A 23,476-nucleotide genomic window follows, 5' to 3' on the forward strand; every position below is an offset into this window, starting at 1 on the left:
AAATGGAGAGGCTGCAAACAAGTGCTGCAAACTCCTTTCTAAACCTAAAGCACTGCTGTCCTCATAGCAATGGATTCTTCTCCATTTTCTGACTCAAACAATTCTGGGAAAGGTACAATAATAGGACCTAAAATGTGTCTCTATGCACACCATGGCCTCCAATATATGTTTCAAAGAGCTGGCAAACTCTGTCACAAACCCCTGGAGATGCCACTCATTAGGGCTCCACATCCGGCATTTGTTGCTGAGAAGTACATCATTAAACCAGAATTCACTTCTTCCACATTGTTGCTTCCGATGTTCTGGTAAACATCATATGGAACACCTCCCATGCTATACACAGAGAGAGGGAATCTGTAGCCTTCCAGCTGTTATTAGATTCCATCATCATAGTCAGAAATGAAGGGAGCTATAGCCCAACAAGACCACAGGTTCCCCATCCCTGCTATAACACTTACTTATGAAGGGACAGGTAAAAGTTTCTGCCTGCATCTCCTTTTCACTCCCCCTTATTACTTAGCAGATGTTTATTTAGAGTTGCAAACCCCAATTAAACATATAGTTGTGTGACTACCACCTATTTTTGACAGCCCTGGGTCCATCCAAGTGGACTGGGGAAATCCTGGGTTGCATTGAACCATACACAGCAACTCCTGGATTGACCCAAATCAGCCCTATTCAGTTTGTGATCTGGGATTTGATCAGAACTGGTGCGCAGCTCTAATGTTAATTCCCCTGAGTGAAGACTTTATGACTGAAGAATCAACTTCCAGAAATTAGAATGTTTATGAATGTTCCAGGACATCACAGTAGATTAGTCAATGGCTTCTGCAGCACTGCAAAGCAGTTAGGCAGGTAGGCAACATGTGAGAGTTCCCTATAAACATGGAAGATTTTATGTACATGCAGTACACTAAATCTTAATGAATATAAATACAGGAATTTGTTGTAGTTGTAATATCTTTCCCAAACCCTTTGGCTCTAAGCATGTTAACAGTACATTAAAGGCTGACTTTGCTATTGCAGGAAACACTATACAGCATCAACCAAAGCTCAAAGTGAAATTAAAGTGCAAGCTTCGACACTTGGGTGTATGCTACAAATGGACCAGATCAATTTGCTCAATATATTTAGTCCTACTAAAAATATACTAATAACCGTGTATGAGGTCCACAAAATGAGTTCATGAAAAGCAGATGGAAACTTGCTTAAGAACTCTATCCACAATGCCTTTTTGGAGTTGCTTGCCAGCTAAAAATATGTATTTGCTGCATTAAGGATGCTTGAAGAATTCAGTCTTTGAAATGCCAATGCAAATGGACCTGATATGCACCTCTTGGACTAATGTGTGGATCAGAACTTAATTATCCACCAACTTTTACACTTCACAAATGTCCCAGCGCAGTTCTCAACTAAAAACAATAATAATCAAAATACCTTTAATACTCTTTGACTTCCACTTTGGTGGAAACATGGGATCAAATTAGGTGTGTGCAACAGAACTGGCCAGAGAAATTTTTACTGGCCTTATTCAAATTCTTTAGGCTTCCCGCAAAATTCCCCAAGTGATTCACCTGATGGAGAACTCCTAAATTCACATCACATTTCAATTTTGGCAAAATGTCAGTGTCAAGCACCTTCTATCAAAGAAATGCTGGTGCTGAAAAGATTGAAAAAGTAACAAGAGCCAGACATTCAAGAGGTGTAGGAACACTAGACAGGTTTTATATGGAAAATTGAGAGATTGAAGGCGGCCACTCCACCCGCTACAGTCACTCTCATTGTCTAGGAAATACATTCCATCGTTAAAGTGACGAATGCCCCATCTGCACTATGCATTTAAAGCAGTATCATACCTGGGAATTGTAGTTTGTTAAGGGTGTGGAGAATTGTTAAGAGATCACCATCCCCCTTACAGATCTTTAGTTTCCAGAGTGGTTTAACAGTCAATGTCTCTTCCCAGGGAACTGTAGGAACTGTAGTTTTGTAAGGGGAATAGGGGTCTCCTAAGAACTCTCAGCACCGTTAAGAAGCTGTCTTTGGGGGAAGCCGTGACTGTTTACAGTGGTATGATACTGCTTTAACTGTATGGTGCAGATAGTACCTTAAGGCTTAGAGATCAAGGGCATTGAACGTCTATAATCAGAACATCATCGTGAGTGTGGGAAAACTTTGTTATTGCTTCAGAAAGAAAACTGATCCATTTTCCGAAGTGAGGTGTAGCTTAGATTGCTGTGCCCAAGTACAAATCAGCTATTTTGTTCATTAGAATAGTTTCCTCCCTGCATAACCTCCCTGCAATATGGAACAAGTTCAACCTTGTCCCCTTGCCCTTTCAATATATATTCTCAATATGTATTCCCAGTTACATCACATCTTTTGATAAATGTTCTGAACATTAGTATTGACAGAGCAGGTTGTAGATATTTACTAGAACTCACGATGGGGAGAGAGGGGGAATTTATTTACCTTCTGCATTTCTGTGACATCTCTTCCCTGCAGCACTTTGATATCCCAAGAGCTCTTCCTCTCCATTATGAGACATTTTCATATCGGCTGAACACTGTAAGTCTTTGACAGATTAGCAAAGGCAAAACAAAGTCTCTGAAGTATGTTATGTTTAGAAGGCGACGAACCTGCAGAACAAAGAGTGGCATCCACTGCCAACCCCGGCTGAATCATTACATGCCTCAGCCTTCAGTCCTCCTGAAAGTGTAAAAAGCAATGACTACAGACTTTATTATGCAAAATGCATGCTACACCACTATTCACTCTGAGAACAGAAATGCAGGTTTCCTGTTCTTTGTTATGTTAGCTGACAAAACTGTTAGTATTTCTCCACTTCTCTTTTGCCAATCCCTTCAGTGCTGGGAAAGTTGTACTCCTAATTGTGAGTGTAGGTGAGGTGCTTCACAAAGTCCAGAGCCTTGCGAAGATAAGCCTGTATGCCTGCAGGTATACTTGTGAGTGCATGTGGCAGGGGGTGAGGAATTGGGACTGTGCTTACATCTACATACACTATCACTACACCGCAGCCTCCCCCAACGTGCTGCTCATTATATTACTTGGACTACAATTCCCATAATCCACGACCATGTTTTTGACTATAATTCCCATCATCCATTACCACTGCCCATACTGGAATGGAGCTAATGGGAGCTGTAGTCAGTCCACAATATCTGAAGGACACCAGATTGGGTATGGCTCCTGTACCCTCTAACAGTCGCTCAAAATGTTTTATTAGCTTCTGGTCCATTATCACCTACTTGGTTCCATGACTGAGAAGTAATATTGAACACTGTCATCACCAGTCATATTCTGATTTTATAACTATTGAAGGGCTGATATTTTAGTGTTGCTGTGCCTACACTTCAGAGCTCTCTTCCTGTTAGTCAGGCACCTTCACTATCTTGTTTTAGACACCTGTTTTTATTTCAGCAAGTCCATCCTGCATATAGTTTAGTTTTTTACTGTTTTGCTAATTTTATCAGTGTTTCATTGATAATTATTTTAAGTACACTTTTTTTAACAGTTTGGAAGCTTTTAGCTGCATTTTACAGATAATTTTGCTGCGTCTCATGATTAAATGACCTTATTTAATTTATTAACCCTTTCTTAATAAATAGGAATAAAATAAATGGCCATCCTAAGTGTCCCAGTTCCCGGTATGATTCCATTTACAGTGGTACCTCAGGTTACAGATGATTCAGGTTACAGACTCCGCTAACCCAGAAATAGTACCTCAGGTTAAGAACTTTGCTTCAGGATGAGAACAGAAATCGCGCAGCTAAAGTGGTGCTTCAGGTTAAGAACAGTTTCAGGTTAAGAACGAATTAAGTTCTTAACTCGAGGTACAGTTGTACAGTTGCCAGCTCTTGAAATAAAAGCTTCGGACAACTGGGCAGGAAAGGGGCAGAGTCCAGAATATATGAACCCAAAGCCTAGCTATTTTGGTGTGTCCAAGAATAGCACAAACATCACGGTGACACAAACCCTGTCAGTGGCAAGTCAAGCAAACACTTTGCCCCTGGTCCAGAATTACTGAAATGCCCCCTGACTTCACAACCTGTAAGTTTTGAGGGACATTTTGATTCTCGTTTTTATCGGCAGAATGCTGCAAAAACCTAGCAATAAACAAGCAATAACAGACCGGTACAGAAATGGGATGGGATTGACTTATGACTGGTGTTACAAAAATGGATGGGACTAGGTTATGGACACTGGCTTCATGAATGGCTTTATAGGGGGGAAAGACGGTTGGGTTGTTCTGGTTCCATTTCATGTCAACTTTAAACAGACTGATCCACCCATCGCTTTTTCCCATTGGGATTCATGTCCTGATGAGCCAGGAGTTGGCAAGTCACTTTTAAATCTGGACCAGTTAATGGGAAGACAGAGCTCTGAAGTTGGACGCTGCCTGCCAAGTCTTGAGATAGAATTACTGAAGACAAAGACTATCTGAAACTCGAGAGGTGGTGGGTTTAATCACCACCAACTTCTGTGCATTTAATTCTTTCTGCTGCTTGAAGGGGAAATGCTTTGTGGTTTCCTGGGAAAGAAGAGGCATGTAACAGCTCCCTGAGGCACCATGTTTCCTGGGAGGTGATTAGGTCAGCAGGCTCTCAGGTCCTCTTGAGGTCAACTTTAATACAGAGAGAACGAGTGTATGAAAACTGTAATCGAGAAAGCTTTTCATCACAGCTTGTATCATGGAAAATTGACCATTACACCGAATAAGGCAACAGGGACATCTCCTTGCTGCAAGCTTTCCTGGAAAAGGTTATAAGGAAATATTGATTAGAAGTAATAATTACAATATGTTGGTCATAATGGCTTGACTAGAGGGAAAATAACTAAACAATTCATCTTTGGATTCTCTTTAAATTATTGTCCAGAAAACAATAGGGAAGTTTTTAATGTTTGATGCTGTATTGTTTTTAATATTCAGTTGGAAGCCGCCCAGAGTGGCTGGTGAAACCCAGCCAGATGGGCAGGGTATAAATAATAAATAATAAATTATTATTATTAGAGCATTCTGCTAAAATGAGCTATGGAGTATACATCTCACTATGGTGGATATGTGCTTGCTACTAACAGTGCAAACCAATACTCTACTCAGGAGTAAGCCCCACTGAGTTGAATGGAACTTACAGGTAGCTGTCTAAGTAACACCTCTCTCACACACACAAATCTGCAGGTGTGTGTAATTCTGTCCTGCACTCTAAACACAAAAGTGCCAAATGCCCTTAGTCTGCAAAGTTATGAATATATTTCAGAAAAGAAAATGCTTCTTTGTAACAAATTAATTGAGGTCTTTCATTAAACATGAATACACCTTTTGAAAAAATAACTGCATAGGCACTAATTGCTAAAATGAAGTGCATTACAATGTTGCCTTCGTTGCTTTTTTTGAAGTAAAAAACCCTCTCTTTTTCATTTTTTTGCCAAGGGATATGGTGACTGTACTCCCTTTACGAAAAAGTTAATTAGAATTAATTCAGAATCTGATTGAAATTATACTGAGGCATTTGTAATTCCTTCAGAATTTTTCGTAAGGGTTGGCCCTGAACATTGAAACCACACTTTTCTTAATGCACAAGCTAAACCTTTCCAGTAAGAATAATTGTTTTACATAATCATTTTATATAATAATGTCAGTGGGAATCTCTCCTGCTGTCCTGCCTCATGAAATTGATAAATTCAACTAATAAAGAATCAAAAGACTTGGCTGTGAATTTTCAGAAGAGCTAAGGTGGGGGGCTTTGTTGTGAAAGGAGGTTCACAGCTTTTCTCATATAGTGCTGCTTCTTTCTTTTGTTTTCTTTTTCTTTTTCACAGTGCAATGGTTCTAATCAGCCATGAAGCTCTGTACACGCAGGGGCTCCCTAGCGCTCTTCAACGTCAGAGGATGCTTTAGGTGTCAAAAAAAGGATGGGGGGGGGGAGATTACATGTGGCAATCCAGGCTTCATTTAACATATATTCCACAAATCTTAATACTCAGCAGTATAAATACCTAAAATGTCATTTACCTCAAGTAAATATTGCAGAGCAGAGGGTCCCAAACTTTGGTCTGTGGGCCACTAGTGGTCTGCAAACTTCATTTAGGTGGTCCATGTCATATCTGTGGGTGTTTTTGTCTGAATAGGGGAGATTGCACACCCATCACATTGGATATTCATAGTGATTTTCAGTTGTATTTCTATTGCTTCTTTTATTTCTTATATTGCATCATTATTTGAATTCTAGTCACACCTAGACTGCTGGCATCATCATCTACATTGTGTGGCACTAGTGTATGTGGGCGGTTGTGTGCCTTATTTTACAAAGTATTGGGTTTTCTCTATGAACGACTGCCAGAGGAAACTCCTCTAATTCAGAGAAGATGGCCACGTGGCCCTGCAGATGTGGTTTAACAGCCTCAGCCAGTGCGGCCTACAGTCAGAGATGATGGAAGTTATAGTTCAACAACATCTGGAAGGCCTCAGGCTTCCCACCCCTTTATTTGTTATTTGGATCAAGCTTGGTTTAAAGAAGAACCATCTCAATGGAGAGTAGAGTCCTTTGAAGCTGCCTATCCACAGTTAGTACCTGTCTAGCAGAATGATAGACACCTGGTCACAGTCTTTCTCACTTTGGGGAGATGTAATTATATTCCAATTTTAGTAATTATTCCTAAATTTGCATCCATACATATAAAGTAGCACATACAAATGTTACCCAGATCTCTGTCCTCTTTTTTTTGGTGATGTATTTCCTCTCTTTTTTTGGCAATGTGTAGGCCAACGTGCAGATGGAGTCAGCATGGGGCCTTCTGGGTATGTGTACACTCCAACTCCCAGCAGGTCTAGCCAGCATGGCCAATGATCAGGGATGATGGGAATTGCAGTATGGAGGGTACCATACTGGTCCATTCCAACACAGGGTTCTTTAGCAGATTCCACCAAGACCTCCTGACACGCGCCAGTGAGGTTATGCAATTCCCCCTCTCTCAGTGTTGTCTTATATCCTAGTAGCCACTTCACTGGCTGCTACCAATGAATGCTTGCCTGCTTCATTTAGATATTGTGAAGGTATTGACGGTTGTTGGTCATTTGATTACTGAGAGAAAAGGAGCTGGTAGAGAGGAAGAAATATTAAGCCAATTTCAAATAAAAGGCATTGGTGGGGGGGAGGACAGAAAAGAGAAAAGTCTCGGTGCTGATTGAGCTACTGTGCTGCATGTATATTAATGACATTATCCTTGCACAGTGACACATCCCATAGTACAAGAAGCATTTTGCATCAATCGTTGTCAGCCAGGTTTTCATTACAGTATTTACGAAAGCACTGCGTATCTTGAGCTGAATACAATTCATATTTTATGTATTCCTTTTTTATGATCGTAGGCACTGGCAATTATTAACACGCGGTGTCTCAGCACAGGAAATAGAAGAGCTCAATGTTGATTTAAAAGAAAGGGCTACTGTGCCATGTTCTCTTATCTGCTTCCGAGCAGATAGAAGGAGCCCAAGCAGTTTAATCTCAGAGCAAAACCAATCCTAGTTTTCCCCTCAGGTGCTGCATGCACAAAAAGGCAATAAAACAAAATAAAACGCTCCCACCCACCGAAACACCTATCTAAATAAATTGATGTCAGTATGAAATGTTCATTACTAATGTGATGCTAAATGAAGAGACTATTTCTTTTTACCAGACAGCTGAAGAGACACCATGGAAATAAGAGCAATGCAAACAAAAATATGAGGAAATTATTATGAACTCCTTTGCCAATCTTCCTACTCAATGAAGGAAGTCAGGTGTGCAGCCAGTAGGGGTTGCGGTTGGGGGAGAGGCTGGCACATGCTGCCCCATCTTCCCTCCACACTCGCCCACTCCCATTTCTTAATGCCTGGACAAAGCCTCTCTGTCTTTCTCAAGATAAGGATTTTCTTCACAGGGAGGTGCAAGGACTGGCAAGTTGGATGGTGAAATGGAAGGAAAGATGTAGGAGATAAGAGAGGCTGTTGAAAGGCTAATCCTGGTGAGTCTGCCATGATGAAGGGTTGGTTGGTTTTGCGTGTTCAGACCCAGAGACCTCCCCCCTAAATAAAGGCACACTTGACTCAAATTCTAGTTTTGGTTTTTAGCAGATTTTAGGCCACAGCTTTATTGATTACAGAAGGTGAGTGGTTGCATAGGCTCTGGTTCAACTAGCTCCCTGCACCTTGCAGGCAGCACTGACCCATGGCACCAGCATAAGTCAGCCAGGACACCAGGGTAGGCAAAAAGCCGGGAACAGACTATGTTCACCACCCAGATGCCCCCCCCCCGGACTCAGGCATGGGCACAACCCTCTCTCAGGGGTTGACCAAACCATTTGAGTCCCTGGATTCCTTACCCTTCACATAGGGATGGCAAGAGCGTTCTCCCATCCCTATCACATGAATCAGTGCCTATCCGCAACCTTACAAGTTGTGACGATTTGCAGGCGAAACCCAAATGGCAACAGCCAATCAGCCAAGTGGGGAAAATTCCTGCCACGCCCCTGTCCCAACGACAGACGACACACGACGGCATAGCAAGGTCAATCACAAAATGCCCTAAAAGTAGGGAGAGGTAGGCAGGTGTTCCGAATGCACGAGCCGAAAGAGGAAGCTCTGGGTCACATGCATAGGTATATATAGGTCCCTCGATCTGTTTGGACTGCGCCCCATTGGCCAGATTGAACCCAACATCGAGGGACCTACCAATCGGGTGTTGTGGCTGTTGAATCTTACCCACCCACAACACAGGAGGTTGGTCTCTAGGTCTCACCGCAACACGTGCCCTCTTTAAGGGAAGACACGATTTAGCATGTCAGTGGCTGGGGCCTAGTGAGCAGCATGTGGAGCCAACTGAAGTAAAATCCTAACTGTCTGCTGTATAACTTCCTCTTCCCTGGTATCTCATTATAATGTCTGGCAGAATGTGACTGACCTTTAACAATAGGGCCATGACTGTGACCTCATAATGTAGCTGTCTGTCAAATATAATTTCAGGATTTGTTATTTTTTCATCAGGTACATTCTACTCTCAGTGCGCCCCCTCCTGCTTTCTGGTGAAAATATATCTGGAGATTTAAATGCAGTTCGGTTTAAAGCTTAATGGATATTATAAGGTAAATTGAAAAGAATATTCTATCCAAGGGATTTGAGGACATTGACTTATTAATAAGACTCTGTAATGAGACAGCTTTGCACTACTTTCTGATTCTAGCGGCTGTCTGACTTGGGCGCCTGGCATACATTTTGCTAAATCCAGTATTAAAGCTTCAAAACTGTGTTCTTCCATTTCCAAATGAAAGGTGTTAAATGGAGGTTATTTTTCAATTAAGCCATTTCTCTTTCAGAGAAATGTATGACTGGGAGACAGACCAGTAAAATCTCTCTCTCTCTCTCTGGGACATCCTTACAATGGCCAGAGCCTGTAGAAAGCAGAATCGAACTCCCTGCTTGTCAGCTGATGAGCAATCTAAATTCAGTCTTGATTTTTGCAGAGATTGGCGGCACCAGTGATCTCCCCACGGGAAACTCACTTGTGCAGCTGAACCAACCATGACTGAACTCCCCACCCATCAGCTGATGTGTGGGGAGTTCAAACCTCCTTTCTCCAGGGATTGGCTGTATAAGCAGCCACCCTCCTTCATCTCTGCTTACCCACAGACACCTAATGATGTCAGGTGTGCAGCAGATGGGCATTATCTGGGCAAAGGCAGATTTGGGGCAGCATGTCTGGTTCTACCACACTGGGTGCTGAGCCTGGGTGCTGCTGCAAGGAACTGCAACTATATAACATAGTGAACTGAGAGGAACAGAAGGCAAGAGGTGGGGATTATCGCCTCGCACAGTGCGCTGCTGAAATTTGAAAAACCAAAGTCTGCACCTGATTTTAGGGGAAATGGCCTAGTAGGCAAAATGGAGAGGCAGAGCAGGTTAAATGTGCCTCACAGGCAGAGGCTCCCCACCCCTGTCCTACAAAGTGGTGTCAACTGAGATTATAATCTTTTGTATTGGTAGTGAATGGCCAGCTGGCATCTCTACCAATCACTGAAGATGCATGTCCAATGGATTTTGATGACTAGAAGTAGTAATGGGGTTGGTTTTTGAATGGGGGTGTGTGTGGAAATGAATGTTTCTGATTTGGAATCCTCAAGCCCTTGACCTTAGTTTTCACCTCTTCCCTTACCACTCAGATATACTCGGCACCAGCAGTGATGAGAAAGGGCCTTCCATTGTGCTAAATGCTATTGCAGAAGCATCTTAGGGACCATGACCCCTGGGAACATTTGATGTTAGTCATACTCAGGAAAGACCCACTGAAAGTAATTTACATGACTAACTTTGGTCCATTCATGTCAGTTGGTCTATTCTGAGTACAACTTTGTCAAGCACAACCAATTGTTTGTTTATTTTGATAGGTGGTATTTGGTTGGGGTGTGTGTGTGTGTGTGTGTGTGTGTGTGTGTGTGTGTGTTGGCTGCTGATTAATCATTGATATCTGAAAGAAGGCAGGTCATAATGCCAGTATTATTATTTTGACAGCTGCCATTAGATGAGTGTACATATTTTATGCCAATACGCAGGAGGGGTGTCCATGCCTTATACCAATTCAGACCGCTGGCCTTTCTGTCTCAGCATTCTCCACACTGACTTGGCAGTGGCTTTCCAGAGTTTCCAGATAGGAGCTTTTTCCAGCCTCCCATGGGGATTGACAACCGTGCTTCCTTAAGAACCTTTTCCCAAAAAATGCCAAAAAAACTAAAGTACTTGCATGCTAAAATAAGTTTGCACATTCAACATGTAAATCTGATTTTAAAAAAAAATTAAAATAGTGTTAAAAATTTGGGTGGTGAATTGGGAAATTTCAGTAAATTTAAAATATTTTTGAATATTTCTTCCAGTTCTGGTTTCATTTGTGTCTAAATAGCCTAACTCTGTTAGGCTCATTGTAAGTCGTTGTGAGATAGTTTTAGTCCAGTAATAGGAATTCTGAAACCTGAAGCCTTGTTTTAGCTTGGGAAATTCGTGTTACTTGGTTAAACTTTGCTCATAAAGCATTTGCCGGAGGATGATTAAATGGCCAGATTGTTTTCATTCTTTCTTCAGGGATGTCTTGCTCTCAGTCATTTTGTCATAAAAATTAAGAGCCAAATCAATTAAAAGATAATTAGGGGGTGTTATTTTCCCCTTTCTTGTCATAAGCACACAACTTGCCCTTTTTGTAGGTCTTCTGATTTTACGGTTGTGGAATTGAACATTTGAGCTGAGGGATAGTTCCACTCATTAACATGACAGCTAATGAACAGGTCTTTGCCAGCGTATTCCTTTATCTGGATCCCAACAGTTGTTCTCTGTCTGGGAGGAGAAGCATGAACATCGGCAGTCCATCAAACCATGTTTAGAAGGGCGAAGGGGGAGAAGGATGTTTTATTTAAAAACACACACACAAAAACACTATACTATGCAGGGGTATTTCGAGCAAATCTGTTTCTTCTAACCTCTCCCCCCCTCCTTTTCAATAATCGTTAGCTTTCTTTCCAAAGCTCATTCTTTGAACTGTTACTAGGAATTTGATTTTGGGGATACAGTCTTTGAAAGTAGGTTAATCATATATGAATAAGTGCATTTGGTTATTATCATTTTCTTGAAGTGCTTTTAAATTATAATGTCAAAAACAAAGGACATGATCCACCTTATTTTTTAGGTCATTATTTAAGTGGTAGGTCTTGTTAATCTCACATAAAGGAGACTTCCAACTGCTTTAACTTTGGGTGGGTTACACTTATACCCATACATATGGGGCTAAGTCAATTGTTTAAGACCACCTACAAATGTCCAGCTGAGATGCTTAATCCAGAATGTAGCTCTTAATGCGGTTTGGTCAGGAGGGAACATCAGAAGATGCCGTCTACTAAGTCAGAACATTTGCACATGTCCTTTGGATGTTTGTACATGTACAAGCATTTGTTCATATAGCCTCTGACTCACCAAGGTCTCGGGCAAAATGTATTTCCCAGGTAGTTGTGGTCTACTATCTGTTGATACCAGGGACATGCCCAGGGACTTTCTGCATGCAGAAGCTTTCACCCTACCACTTAAATGTGATGCAATGCAAGGAGGTCAAATTGATAAACAAGGCATTAGAGTTTGTGTCAGTGATGATGATCTCAATGAGTTACGTTGGGCTATTTTTGAGAAAAGTGGCAGATGCGTGCATCACTCTCACAACATTCTGATCATGCCTCTGACTGCTGGTGGATTTTGTAAAAAATATTATTACTGCTTCTCTTGCTTGCCTTTTAAATCCTAGTGCAAGACATAAAAATATTCTAATCTTTCTTTGAATGCTGGGATCCGACAGAGTTTGGGGATTTGCAGTGTGACGAGTTATGAGAAAGTTAATTTGAAATGTGATGACAAATAGCAGCAATAACATCCCACAAAATTTCCCCATTTGCTTCAAACGGTGAAAATAGTAGGAAAGATCTCCAGGTGCCTCGAAGAAGTCAACGTATATTAGTGAAAATACAAATAGCAGCGCATTTTTAAGAGGAAATATATTAGAGCTTTCAGCATTAATCCTTTAAAGTCCTTGCTGTTTCTCTTGGTATTTGTTAGAGTAGAAGCAGGGGACCTTTGAACCGGATGCATGAGACCTGCTTATCTAGGAGAGGTTCCTGGGCACCTGGGGCCATGTGTAGATGACCAGACTATAATGGGCAGTGATTGAGACCCATATTACCAGCTCCTACTGGTACAGATGAATTTTCTGCATGGTTGCTTGGACAAAACTGACTCCATGGCTCCATACTTGCATGTAGTGAGCATAAAAATGCTTATATCTGTGAGATTTTCATATACAAATGCATTATGTAAGGCAGAATCACATTTAGAGCTGTATTATGTATTAGATTTCAAGCCAACTCAAAAGGCATGGGAACCACCATAGAGCGGGCAGTAAGTAACTCATCTGTGTTCTAACCTACTAGTCTGCAACTCTAGTGCGTCATAGCTTGTTCCAAGGTGGGCTGCCACAGAAGCACTACCACCATGCAAATATACAATAAAAGAAATGGCTCTCCCAATGTGTTAAGTGGGTCCTGGGGCTGAAATACTATTCCTGTAACCCACTTTGTGCCTGGTAAGTTTTGTTAGGTGGTGAATCTTCCATCTCCTGGCACACTTCCAGTGCTTCACCATATGTGATTTTGATGTACTGTGGTTTTTTTTTACCAAGCATGGAGGGTATTGATGGAAGGCAGTGTTAGCTGATCAATAGGAGCAGAATTCAGGTGGTTGTAAAAAATGCAGTGACGGTATAGGTGCATCCTAAAATCAATAAAGAAGAGTGGTTCTTAATAAACTAAAATGAAGAACCATTACCCACTCCAGCTAAATTACATTCTGTGTTGGATCGTTCACAGCACTGGGAGCTGGTGAGCATAAAAACAAGATGGTGCCGAAATCAAGCAGTTGACATAGTAACAGATGGAATATAGACCAAGGAGCTGATTTTACTGATTGGTAAATTAGAACAGCAGTTACGTAAACTGCCAGGGCCACAAAAGCTGCTTGAAATCATTTAAGTATGGGAAAGTGTTGAATGGTTTCAGTTCTGTCTCCCTTCTTGGAAACATGTTAGATACTTTGCTTTCCTAAGTGGCATGCTGTTCTGGCGATTTTTCAGATTCAAGAAGTAAGTCAAAATGCGTGAACTTGGAAAGGTATGATTGAATGTACTTTGGTGCTTCTTTGGGGGAACCTTATGCAGGTCACATGCCAGTGGTTGGCAGAGTTAGAGGCAGCAATGGGTGACACAATAAATGTTTTACCTTTGTATAGTAGACTAGTTTCTACAGACTCTCTGTATCCCCCATTTAGACAAGCAAGAGGCATTATCAGAGTGCAAGGCTACATTCCAGCCAGGCAAAAGCACTCAGGGTGAGAGGCAGGGCCAGTGGTGTGTGTGTTTTCCCTGGGAGAGTAGAGGGAGAACTCCATGGTCCAGACAGACTGACCTGGAAGACTTTGTCCCCTGTGCTGAGGTTTCCCCAGTCCTGTTCTACATATTAAGCATTAGGCTTAATGTCTTAAGGAAGAAAAGGAGATAGCAGTAAAAGGAAAATCACAATAACCCTTTAAAAATGTAGCGTTCTCAACATCATTTTAGGCATGATTTTAGTTTCCAACAGGATAAGATCCAGAGTCCCCAGGAGTGGTACTTTGATCATGGGCTACTCCTTTTTTTGTTTTTGTTTTTGCTTATACATTTTTATTAATTTTCATTGATTATACATAAATACAATCTAGATTACGTAAGTTGCATATAACATAGCTGTTACAAGAGTCATATATATGGTACACAGTTATTTTAGGCTCCACTGAGCCTCAGACTTCCCTTCACTTTATTGGCAGGGGAGACACCTTGATCATGATCATGGGCTACTCCTGCTTGAAAGAAGCCATTTTGTGCTGGGTTCTTCTTCCTGCCTGCAGACACCCCCAAAGTTGCTCCATAGGCTTATGGCTTATGTTGGAGGTGGTATGGGAGGTTGCAGGGAGAGCTCTCAGGACTTCCTCCAGCAGTATTGCTTTTCAGCCTTTTGGCTAAGATGAAGTGTAGGACTTTCTCCAGCAGAAGCTTCTGCTGGATCTCAGTCCCTTCCGCACATGAAAAGAGCCCTTCATTTTGCAGAAAGCAAAAGAGTTGAAAGGAGTTCTCTTCTGAAGACCACTCTGGGGTGAGGACTGAAATTGTCTGCTACTCTCCCAAAATGTTAACAATAAAAGATATACAATTTTCTTCCACGACACAGTTGTCTTCTGGGGTTTTTTCCTGGAAGCTTATTGCAAATGTTTGATCCATTTTGTTGTCATCAACATGTTATCTCAACCAGCAGGACCTGTCTATTGTAGTTCTTTTCATTTTGTTTTGATGTGGTTGTCCCCTCTTGCACCTTTGCTGCTGCTCATACATTTGTGGTAATGTTTGCAAAAGCAAAAAAGAGGCACTGCACCATTACGGCTCCCAAGTGGGTCATCTGCCTGGGATTCAAGTGCCCCCCTGCTGGTCTTCTCATAGAGCAGGTGTATGTGTAGTAGAACACTTCTCGGTATGGGATATTTCCACACACCCTTTACACATACCTATCCCAGTAGGTTAATTCCAATGAAGTGCAGAATATGCCAATTTACGTGGAGAAAATAGCTGGAGTAGAGATAAGCTTAGCTAACATTTATCCACATTCAACAGGATAGAAGTAGGCCCATCCAGTTGTCAGGAACAGGTCATCAATAAAACACCTGGTGTCAGTGAAGTTAAGTCATTATTCAAAGAAGGCAAAACAGCTCAGGCCTCGTGATCACTGCCCAGTAAGTCTTCTCTCAATGAGGCAGTTGCAAAGATTGAAGGTCCCTGCCTTCCTACCTCTCTCTAAGACTCCTCCCCCAGCAACCTGTGGCTCCTTTTCCTTGTCTCTCTTTGCTCCACCCTTTTCATTCCTCTTTGTGTTTTGGGAGTCGGGGGGGGGGGGAGAGACTCCCTGGCTTCTCCAGCAGCCTGCTTCTCCTCTGCCTCCTCTCCAGCCTCTGCTTCTGCCTCGTGATTCTGGATTGCTCTCTGCCCCAGCCTTTTCCTACTCACTAAACCCTGTTGCTTCTAGTTACAGATAGGTAGCCGTGTTGGTCTGCCATAGTCAAAATAAAAAAATTCCTTCCAGTAGCACCTTAAAGACCAACTAAGTTAGTTCTTGGTATGAGCTTTCGTGTGCATGCACACTTCTTCAGATACCCGAAAGCTCATGCACACGAAAGCTCATACCAAGAACTAACTTAGTTGGTCTTTAAGGTGCTACTGGAAGGAATTTTTTTATTTTGCCTGTTGCTTCTGTTCGCTCTTCTCCCTCTGACCACTCATCACCATCATCCCACCACCAATTCCCTGGCTCTGAGTCTGCTTCCTTGGGGGTTATCCAGCTGGTGCCTCCCACTTCTCCCCTGCATCCAGCCAGTTCATGACACCACTAGACTAACTGAAACTCTTTTTTTCCTCCCCTTGATATTGCTCGGCTTTTTCTGACAGTGAGGATCCTCAAAATAAGTCTCAAATTTTTATGTTAGGCAAAAAATAGCAAGGCTTGAAAGGGCTGGTTTGGGGAAGGGCTATTGTTCAGTGACAGAGCACATGCTTTGCTTCTGGAAGGTCCAAAGTTCAATCCCTGACATCTCCAGGTAGGATTGGAGAAAATTCCTGTCTGGAATCCTGGTGAGCTACTGCCAGTCATTTTAGACCAGCTTTCTCTAGGCCTGTGACCACCACTTGTTTCAGGCTGCAACTCCCATCATCTCCCATCCAGGGTGGTCAATTGATAATGGGTGTAGTTCAACATATCTTTAGGGCACTAAGTTGGGGAAGGGTGTTGTGGTTAATATGGAGCTACATGGTCCAATGGCCTGACTTGGCATGAGGAATATTTCCTATGCGCTTGGATGAACATTCTTGATAGCTTTACCAAATTGCACCAAAAATGTCTACTGCAGCTCCTTAGAAGTGACTGCTCCGCTAAAACATACCCAGCTCTGCAATGAGTGTGTGCCCTTCACTTGCCCAGTGCTTCCAAAATAAATAGCTGTTAATAAAAGCTAAGAAACAATAGAAGTAGAAAACTTACAAAGCATGCAGCTTTGGGGAACTCTGAACTTCAAGCACCGCAGATCAAAGAAGCTTTTGTGGCTTCCTTAGATTTAGTTTCAAGTGGCCGTATCTGAGTTCTTAAAAGAAGCAGAAATGAACACGTCAAAAGACATCCACTGTGCCGGTTTGCACTGAATCTAGGCTAATATTAGTTGGGTTTTTGAAGTATATGTAAATGCCAGATTGAAGTAGCAAACAAATTGGGGAAGGATAGAACAAACGTCTAATTATAGTGCCTAATAACTTAAAGGACAGAGTACAATGGACTCCTTTTACAGCTAGTTCTCACACATGAACTGGAGCTTTAAAACGGTAATGTTACTCTAGCTACTGAAAGGAGACAAACTGAAATGTGCTAATTGCGGTGCGAGTTATGACATACCTTTTAAAGAACTCCCTTGAAAGTTTGCATGGTCTGCATCTGGGGAACGAAGCATATTTAGGCTTCTCTCTGTCACTTCTTTTTTCTCTCAGCCTTTCATGCATGCATAGTTTAAGAGATTAGCAAGAATAGATTTTTGAGTTGCGTGTATGAGAACCTGACATTGTGCATTGTGCTGTGTCTTTACAACAGAAGAGAAGCTTTGCTGGTTGAATTTTACCTTTCAGCAGATGAGCTTTCCTTTCTAAAAGGAAGGTTTTTATTGTGTCTTCTCTTGGGGGAGAAACATAATTGCAGGGACGGGATGGAGATTGCATCCTGGTGCTTCTTTCTAATTTAATATGGGTCAGCTTTGTGTGCAAGTGAGGGTTTTCCCTGGAGAACATGGTTGGGACTCTGATCTCAGCTTTGGACCTGTTTTATGTTACAAGGAGGAGGGTGGGCTCCCACTTCACTGTGGCTCGATTTTACTCCTGTTCAAGAATTTATCAGAGTGATAATCATGCCATCATGAGGGTAGGATGACTGCTGAGAGTACTTTCTCTAATAATGTCACTAATACCTGAGGGAAGAGCAACATTGGTGTGAGAAGTAGCCTGACCTACCTAATTACTTTCCTTAGAAGTTCCATATAGGAAGCTGCATTATAGCAAGTGAGATTTTTTTTGTCACTGAGCCTGTATTATTTCTGTGACACAAACTTTGGGAAGAAGCATAGTTCAGTGGAAGAGCATCTGTTTTGCATGCAGAACATACCGTATTAAATCCTCTAGGGCGAACTGATAGAGCATCCATTTGAAATGTTGCAGTGCCACTGCCAATCAGTGTAGACAATACTGAGCTAGATGGACCAACAGTCTGATTCAGCATAAGGCCATTTCCTGTGCAACTAAGACTTACCAAAAGGTCCCCTGGGTCTGAGAGGGAGATATTTCACATGTTATCTGATCCTGGAGTTATAGCATGCTCTCTACCACTGAACTATCACAATGACTGCAAAAGTCCTCCATCCTTTGCTTAGTATGCCTAAGGATTTCTGACAGCTTTTGATATTTGTCTCTGTCTAAATCAGCCATCGGTGAAAATGCCTAGTCTGTTGCAAAGCTGCAGACATTACAGGGAACATTTTGCATCCTCCAAGCTGCCTTGCTGTTAATACGTTCTGTTACTAATATTTCATCTCCTCCCTTTTTCTGTTTTCTTTGCCCCAGGCTACATATCTAAACAAAATGGTGAGCCAAACTCTCAACACAAAGGACAGAAAGTCAGCACATACACCCACCGAGGACCATTTTAGATATTTGCCGGGCAACCAAGTAACCTCCCACGAAAGCAAAAGCTGCCAGCTGTCAAGTGTGTGCCTCAGCAGCCTCCTGAAAGAAAAAGAAATCGTGGAGGTTCTCAAGCACACAAGAGAGACTTATGAAGCCCTGACTTCAGAGGTTAGCCAGAACGGCTTAGAAGGAGAAGCGCAAAGTGGCTTGAAGCCGACAGCCAAGGCCGAGAATCTCCCTGCTTTTCCCGGGGCTCCGAAAGATCAATCTCCTGTTCCTCGGCAACATTCCACTTTCATAGGGAGGCTGGGACAGCCTCCGAGAGGACCAATCTCCTTACACATGTACAGCAGGAAAAACGTTTTTCTTCACCACACCCTTCACACATCTGAGCTTCAGACTTTGGGCCAGCAAGATGGGTAAATGGAGTTGGCACGTATTTATTGACGACAGAGCCCTACATCTGGCTTAAGGGGCCATGATGCTAATTTAAAACTGACTTTTTAAGTTCTCATCAGCTGCTACCTACATACTGTTTTGAAATTAACTATTGTTGTCTATGAAATCTAGGCGATCCCTGTAAAGTAAGGACTGGGAGTGGGGAGGTGGGAGGCTGGGTGGGGGCGGGGGAGGCTAGCATGACTTGAGTAGTTGAATGTCTTGCGGAATTCACCCGAGTGTGAAATCCTGGATTTAAGGAAGTTGGTGACAAAAGCTCTACTGGCTTCATAGTGAATGGATGGGACCATCTCGATGGAACGTCCAAAAGACGCCCAATGTTTGTGTGTGTGTTTCCCTACCGTCAATCACTTGCATACCTAAGATTTCTGAACGCTATGTCAAATATAACATTCTGTTATTTTAATAATGTTACTGTGAAAGTAGATGTGAGGAATGAATAGAGAATTTAGTAAAAGGGGAGAAAAGGAAACTCCCCCAATGGTACAAATTCAATTGAGGAGGTTTCAGTGGCCTGTTTGGTTGTACAGTGGTGCCTCGCAAGACGAAAAGAATCCGTTCTGTGATTCTCTTTGTCTAGCGGTTTTTTCGTCTTGCGAAGCAAGCTCATTGACGGATTAGTGGATTAGCGCTATTAGCACTATTAGCGGCTTTTAGCGGCTTATCAGCTTATCGGATCAGCTGATAAGCGGCTTAGTGGCTTAGAAAAAGGGGGGAAGGAAAAAAACCCCGCAGGAACTCGCAAGACATTTTCGTCTTGCGAAGCAAGCCCATAGGAGATTCATTTTGCGAAGCACCTCCAAAACGGAAAACTGTTTCGTCTAGTGAGTTTTCCGTCTTGCGAGGCATTCGTCTTGCGGGGCACCACTGTATTTTGGTTTCATTTTGTACAGTGAAGCTTTTCTCACTCATCATCAGACACAGCCTGCTTGCGCTTCCCATCTTGGGCAAGAAGCATAACAGTTTATTGGGATACTTGAATGAGGTGATGAGCCTCTTCCCCACACTTAGAAACCTTTTGGAAAAAACCTAATGCAGCTGGCAGAAAGTGTGACAGAATGTCCACCCTTTGCACAGCTTATTCCCTTACATGCGATGCAACAGTGGCCGCCTACTCAAATGGTTTTAAAAGAGGATTAGACAAAGCAAGGTTATCAATGGCTGCTAGTCATGTTGGCTATGGTCTCTTTCCACTGTTGGAAAGAGGGTTGCTGGGAATCACAAGAAGGGAGAGTCCTATAGCACTCAGGTCTTGCTTGTGGAAATTACTTTGCCAGGGCGATGAGTGGATTTCCCATACCAGACAATGTGTGTCCAAGTGAATGACCACTTTGTCATGGATAATACCATATGCCATGATGGTGAGTAATATACAATGTCAGTCATACTCAAAGCAGTCCCATTGAAATCAATGGACAAGTACATAATTTTCAGTGGGAATATTCTGAATATGGCTTAGTTGGATATCACTCATGATTCAGGGATTGATATAATATCTGTAGTGGGATACTACTTCAGTATTTGAGGCCAAGTTCTAGACTTAGTTTGCCAGGCTTTTTCAGTATCTCTTTATTTGCACTTGTTTTTCTAAATCAGTATGTCAGTAAATGGAAACGGAAGTACTGGATGCCATCAAATTTAAGAAAACAGTGGATTTCTAAAGCTGCATTTGCCATTGATAAACCAAAATGCTGTAAGAGAAAAGTGCTTTGCAAGGGGCCACATAATTGTCTTTTTAGCATCATATCATCATAATGGCATACAGAACACTGTTCTTAAAAGAACCAGAAATGATTCCACAATAGCATACAAGGTCTTTGTCAATGTCTTTATCGGGCTACTTAGCAAAGGTGGCAATAAGGAATGTTAAGCTTTGTTGAAACATTGCATTAGATTCTCACCCCAGCTGCTCTATATTCTGTGTTGAGAAGCAGGTGTGCATATTCAGATCCGCTTGCGTATTTTGAATTGTGAGCAAAAAAGCATTACGTGGAATTTAAACACACACACACACACACACACACACACACACACACACACACCTAGAACACAGTTTTCCAGCTGACATGACCTGTGCTGCATTAGATCGTTCTTTGTACCTTTTAACCGTGGGTCAGAATATTCAGTTTTGTCAACTCTAGTCACCGCTTGAGAATGGAAATGGGATCCAGTTCATCCTTTCACCAACACCAACACCACTCCTGGCTAGGTGATTGGTGCTAATAAACCTGCTCCCATTGAGTATGTTTCTTGTATATTTCGTGTGGCCCTCATTATACACCACAATTCTATTCATGTGTTTGGGTGAATGTGGGGGGGGGGGCTTAAAGGGGTGTGGGAAAGCGCACACACATCTGCTCCCTCCATGGCTCTGCACATGCTGACTCATCTTCTGAGCTTTGCATATTGTGCATGAAGAGGCGAAGGGAGATTCTAACAGTGTTTAGCTAACTGTGCTTGGAGGTTTCCTTGTCACTGGGGACCCTTCATTATTCAGTATGCTTAGTATCAGAACACAGGAAGATCTGCAGTAGAGTCATCAAGAGTTGGGCCACTGGGGGCGGACCTTGTACTCATGTCTGCTTCCCACTTTAAGTGTACATGCATTCACTCCAAATACATAAACAGAGCATCATGCGCAAACCTCAGTCTGGGGATCTAGAAATTGGGATCAATGAGCTTTGATATACCAATGCAACTTAAGAGCTCAAACTGGAAAAGTTTGCTGGAATCAAGAATCATACGAACAGATTGGCAAGATGTTTCTAATTCTAAAAAGCAAATTTTATGAAATGAAACAATATGAATAATGCTGAAATTAATGTTCCAAGGCTGCAAGGCTGTGCCTTGGAATGAGTCCCATACAAAAAAAAAAAGGTGATTCTTAGACTAAGTCTGTGTAGGATTGGTGTGAGAATATGCTTGAAAATACTTGATGACAATTCAAGTTACATACTGTTTTGTCAACTTGATGGGAGACATTCATTGTAGAAAATCTGGCAATTGCAGCAGAATAATTTAAATAAGTATTGATAAACTTCATCTTACATAATGTATTTCTCTTGGTCACATTCTGGCTACGTTTGTTAAATACAACTCTATTGTATTTACAAGGATGCAATTTTATTGAATGGAGGTTATTCCCCTAGTAAGCGTATGTGGGACTGCTGCTTTTGGACCGCCAACTTACTAGGGAATGAATGCCACTGAACTTCTTGAGAATAATTTCTGAGTTATATGCATTAAAATGGCACCGTGAGAATATGAACTCCCTTTGGGTTTTCAGAGATGAGATGAAAGAGAATGGTTCAAATATTGGAAGAAAAATCATTCATTATCGAGCAGATGGTGTGTTACTGTGTGGCTACCACATGTTCACTTGAGAGTATTTTTGGAGTCAGAGTGGCGTAGTGCTTAGGGTGTTGAACCTGGACCAAGAAGAAGAAGAGTTTGGATTTGATATCCCGCTTTATCACTACCCAAAGGGGTCTCAAAGCGGCTAACATTCTCCTTTCCCTTCCTCCCCCACAACAAACACTCTGTGAGGTGAGTGGGGCTGAGAGACTTCAAAGAAGTGTGACTGGCCCAAGCTCACCCAGCAGCTGCATGTGGAAGAGCAGAGACGTGAACCCGGTTCACCAGATTATGAGTCTACCACTCTTAACCACTACACCACACTGGCTATGTGGTGCCAGAATTAGGACCTCTACTTATATGAAACTCACTTACTAGCCTTGGGCCAGTCATGCATTCTCAGCCAATGCAACCTTTGAAGGGTTGCTGTGGTTTAAGCAGACAAAGTGATTATGATTTAGATTCACCCATCTAGATCAGAAAGGGTGGCCTGGTCCATACCTGTCATCACGACACCACTCTGCTCCACAAGGCAGCATAAAAATCAGTGAAGTGTATTTTTAAAGCATGCTATCATTAGCATGATTTCAGTGTTCAGTTTCATGTTTTCCTCTTCTGTTAATGAAACAAGTAGACTGAAGAATATATTGGCCTACTGTTCATTACGGATTTCAGTCTCTGTTGTGGTAAGAGTTGCCCTATTTCAATTCTGCCCATTTTTTTGATTATCATTCCATAATCAAAGCAATTCTTTCCAGGATTCAAATGCACTATTCTACAAAAATAAAAAATAAAGCTGCATCTTCCATTTTATACATAAATAATGCTTGTTTATTTCTCGGCTAGGCACTGTTTGGATTACGTTTTGTAAGCGGGAGGGGGGATAACTGTCTAAAGCTATGAAAAGGAAATTTCAAAATGCTACTATTTTCTTGACGGGATTTTTTTTTAAGCTAAAAATTATTGGTGAACAATTAAAGCAAGGGATAGCTGCTAGGCTTTTATCCACTTGTAGCTGTTTTGTATCAATATTTTTAGCATTGTTATAGGACTTCTTGTAATACAAACAGGCTGTTTTCCCTCCCACAAGGGTGGCAGCTGTGTACAGTGTAACGGTACCTAAAAAGCAAAGGTGCTTTTGCAACATCCTCTTGTGTATATTGTAACTCATAAGACAACCTTGTGGAGGCATTCTTTCAATGAATGGATTCCTTTGTACTGAAATCTCTAGTTTTCTAAGACAGTTCTCTGTATAAAAATGATTTATACATCTTTCCAAGGCTGTACATATCCAA

At 41.9% G+C, this 23,476-nt stretch overlaps 1 protein-coding gene across 3 annotated transcripts in view; it reads left to right on the forward strand.

The window, feature by feature from the left end:
- CCSER1 (coiled-coil serine rich protein 1) overlaps window positions 1–18,973 on the forward strand; it is a 726,914-nt gene extending 707,941 nt beyond the window's left edge. For 2 of the 3 annotated variants that reach the window (XM_082236373.1, XM_082236372.1), the window contains one exon: window positions 18,306–18,973. In XM_082236373.1, coding sequence (XP_082092499.1) covers window positions 18,306–18,791 — 486 coding nt within the window. In that variant the 3' untranslated portion in view covers window positions 18,792–18,973. The remainder of the gene's footprint in view (window positions 1–18,305) is intronic. The other variant, XM_082236374.1, reaches the window with a different exon arrangement.
- The last annotated feature ends 4,503 nt before the right edge of the window (window positions 18,974–23,476 follow it).

This window comes from Podarcis vaucheri, assembly GCF_965113315.1.
Source record: "Podarcis vaucheri genome assembly, chromosome: 9".
In the NCBI taxonomy this organism is placed as follows: domain Eukaryota; kingdom Metazoa; phylum Chordata; class Lepidosauria; order Squamata; family Lacertidae; genus Podarcis; species Podarcis vaucheri.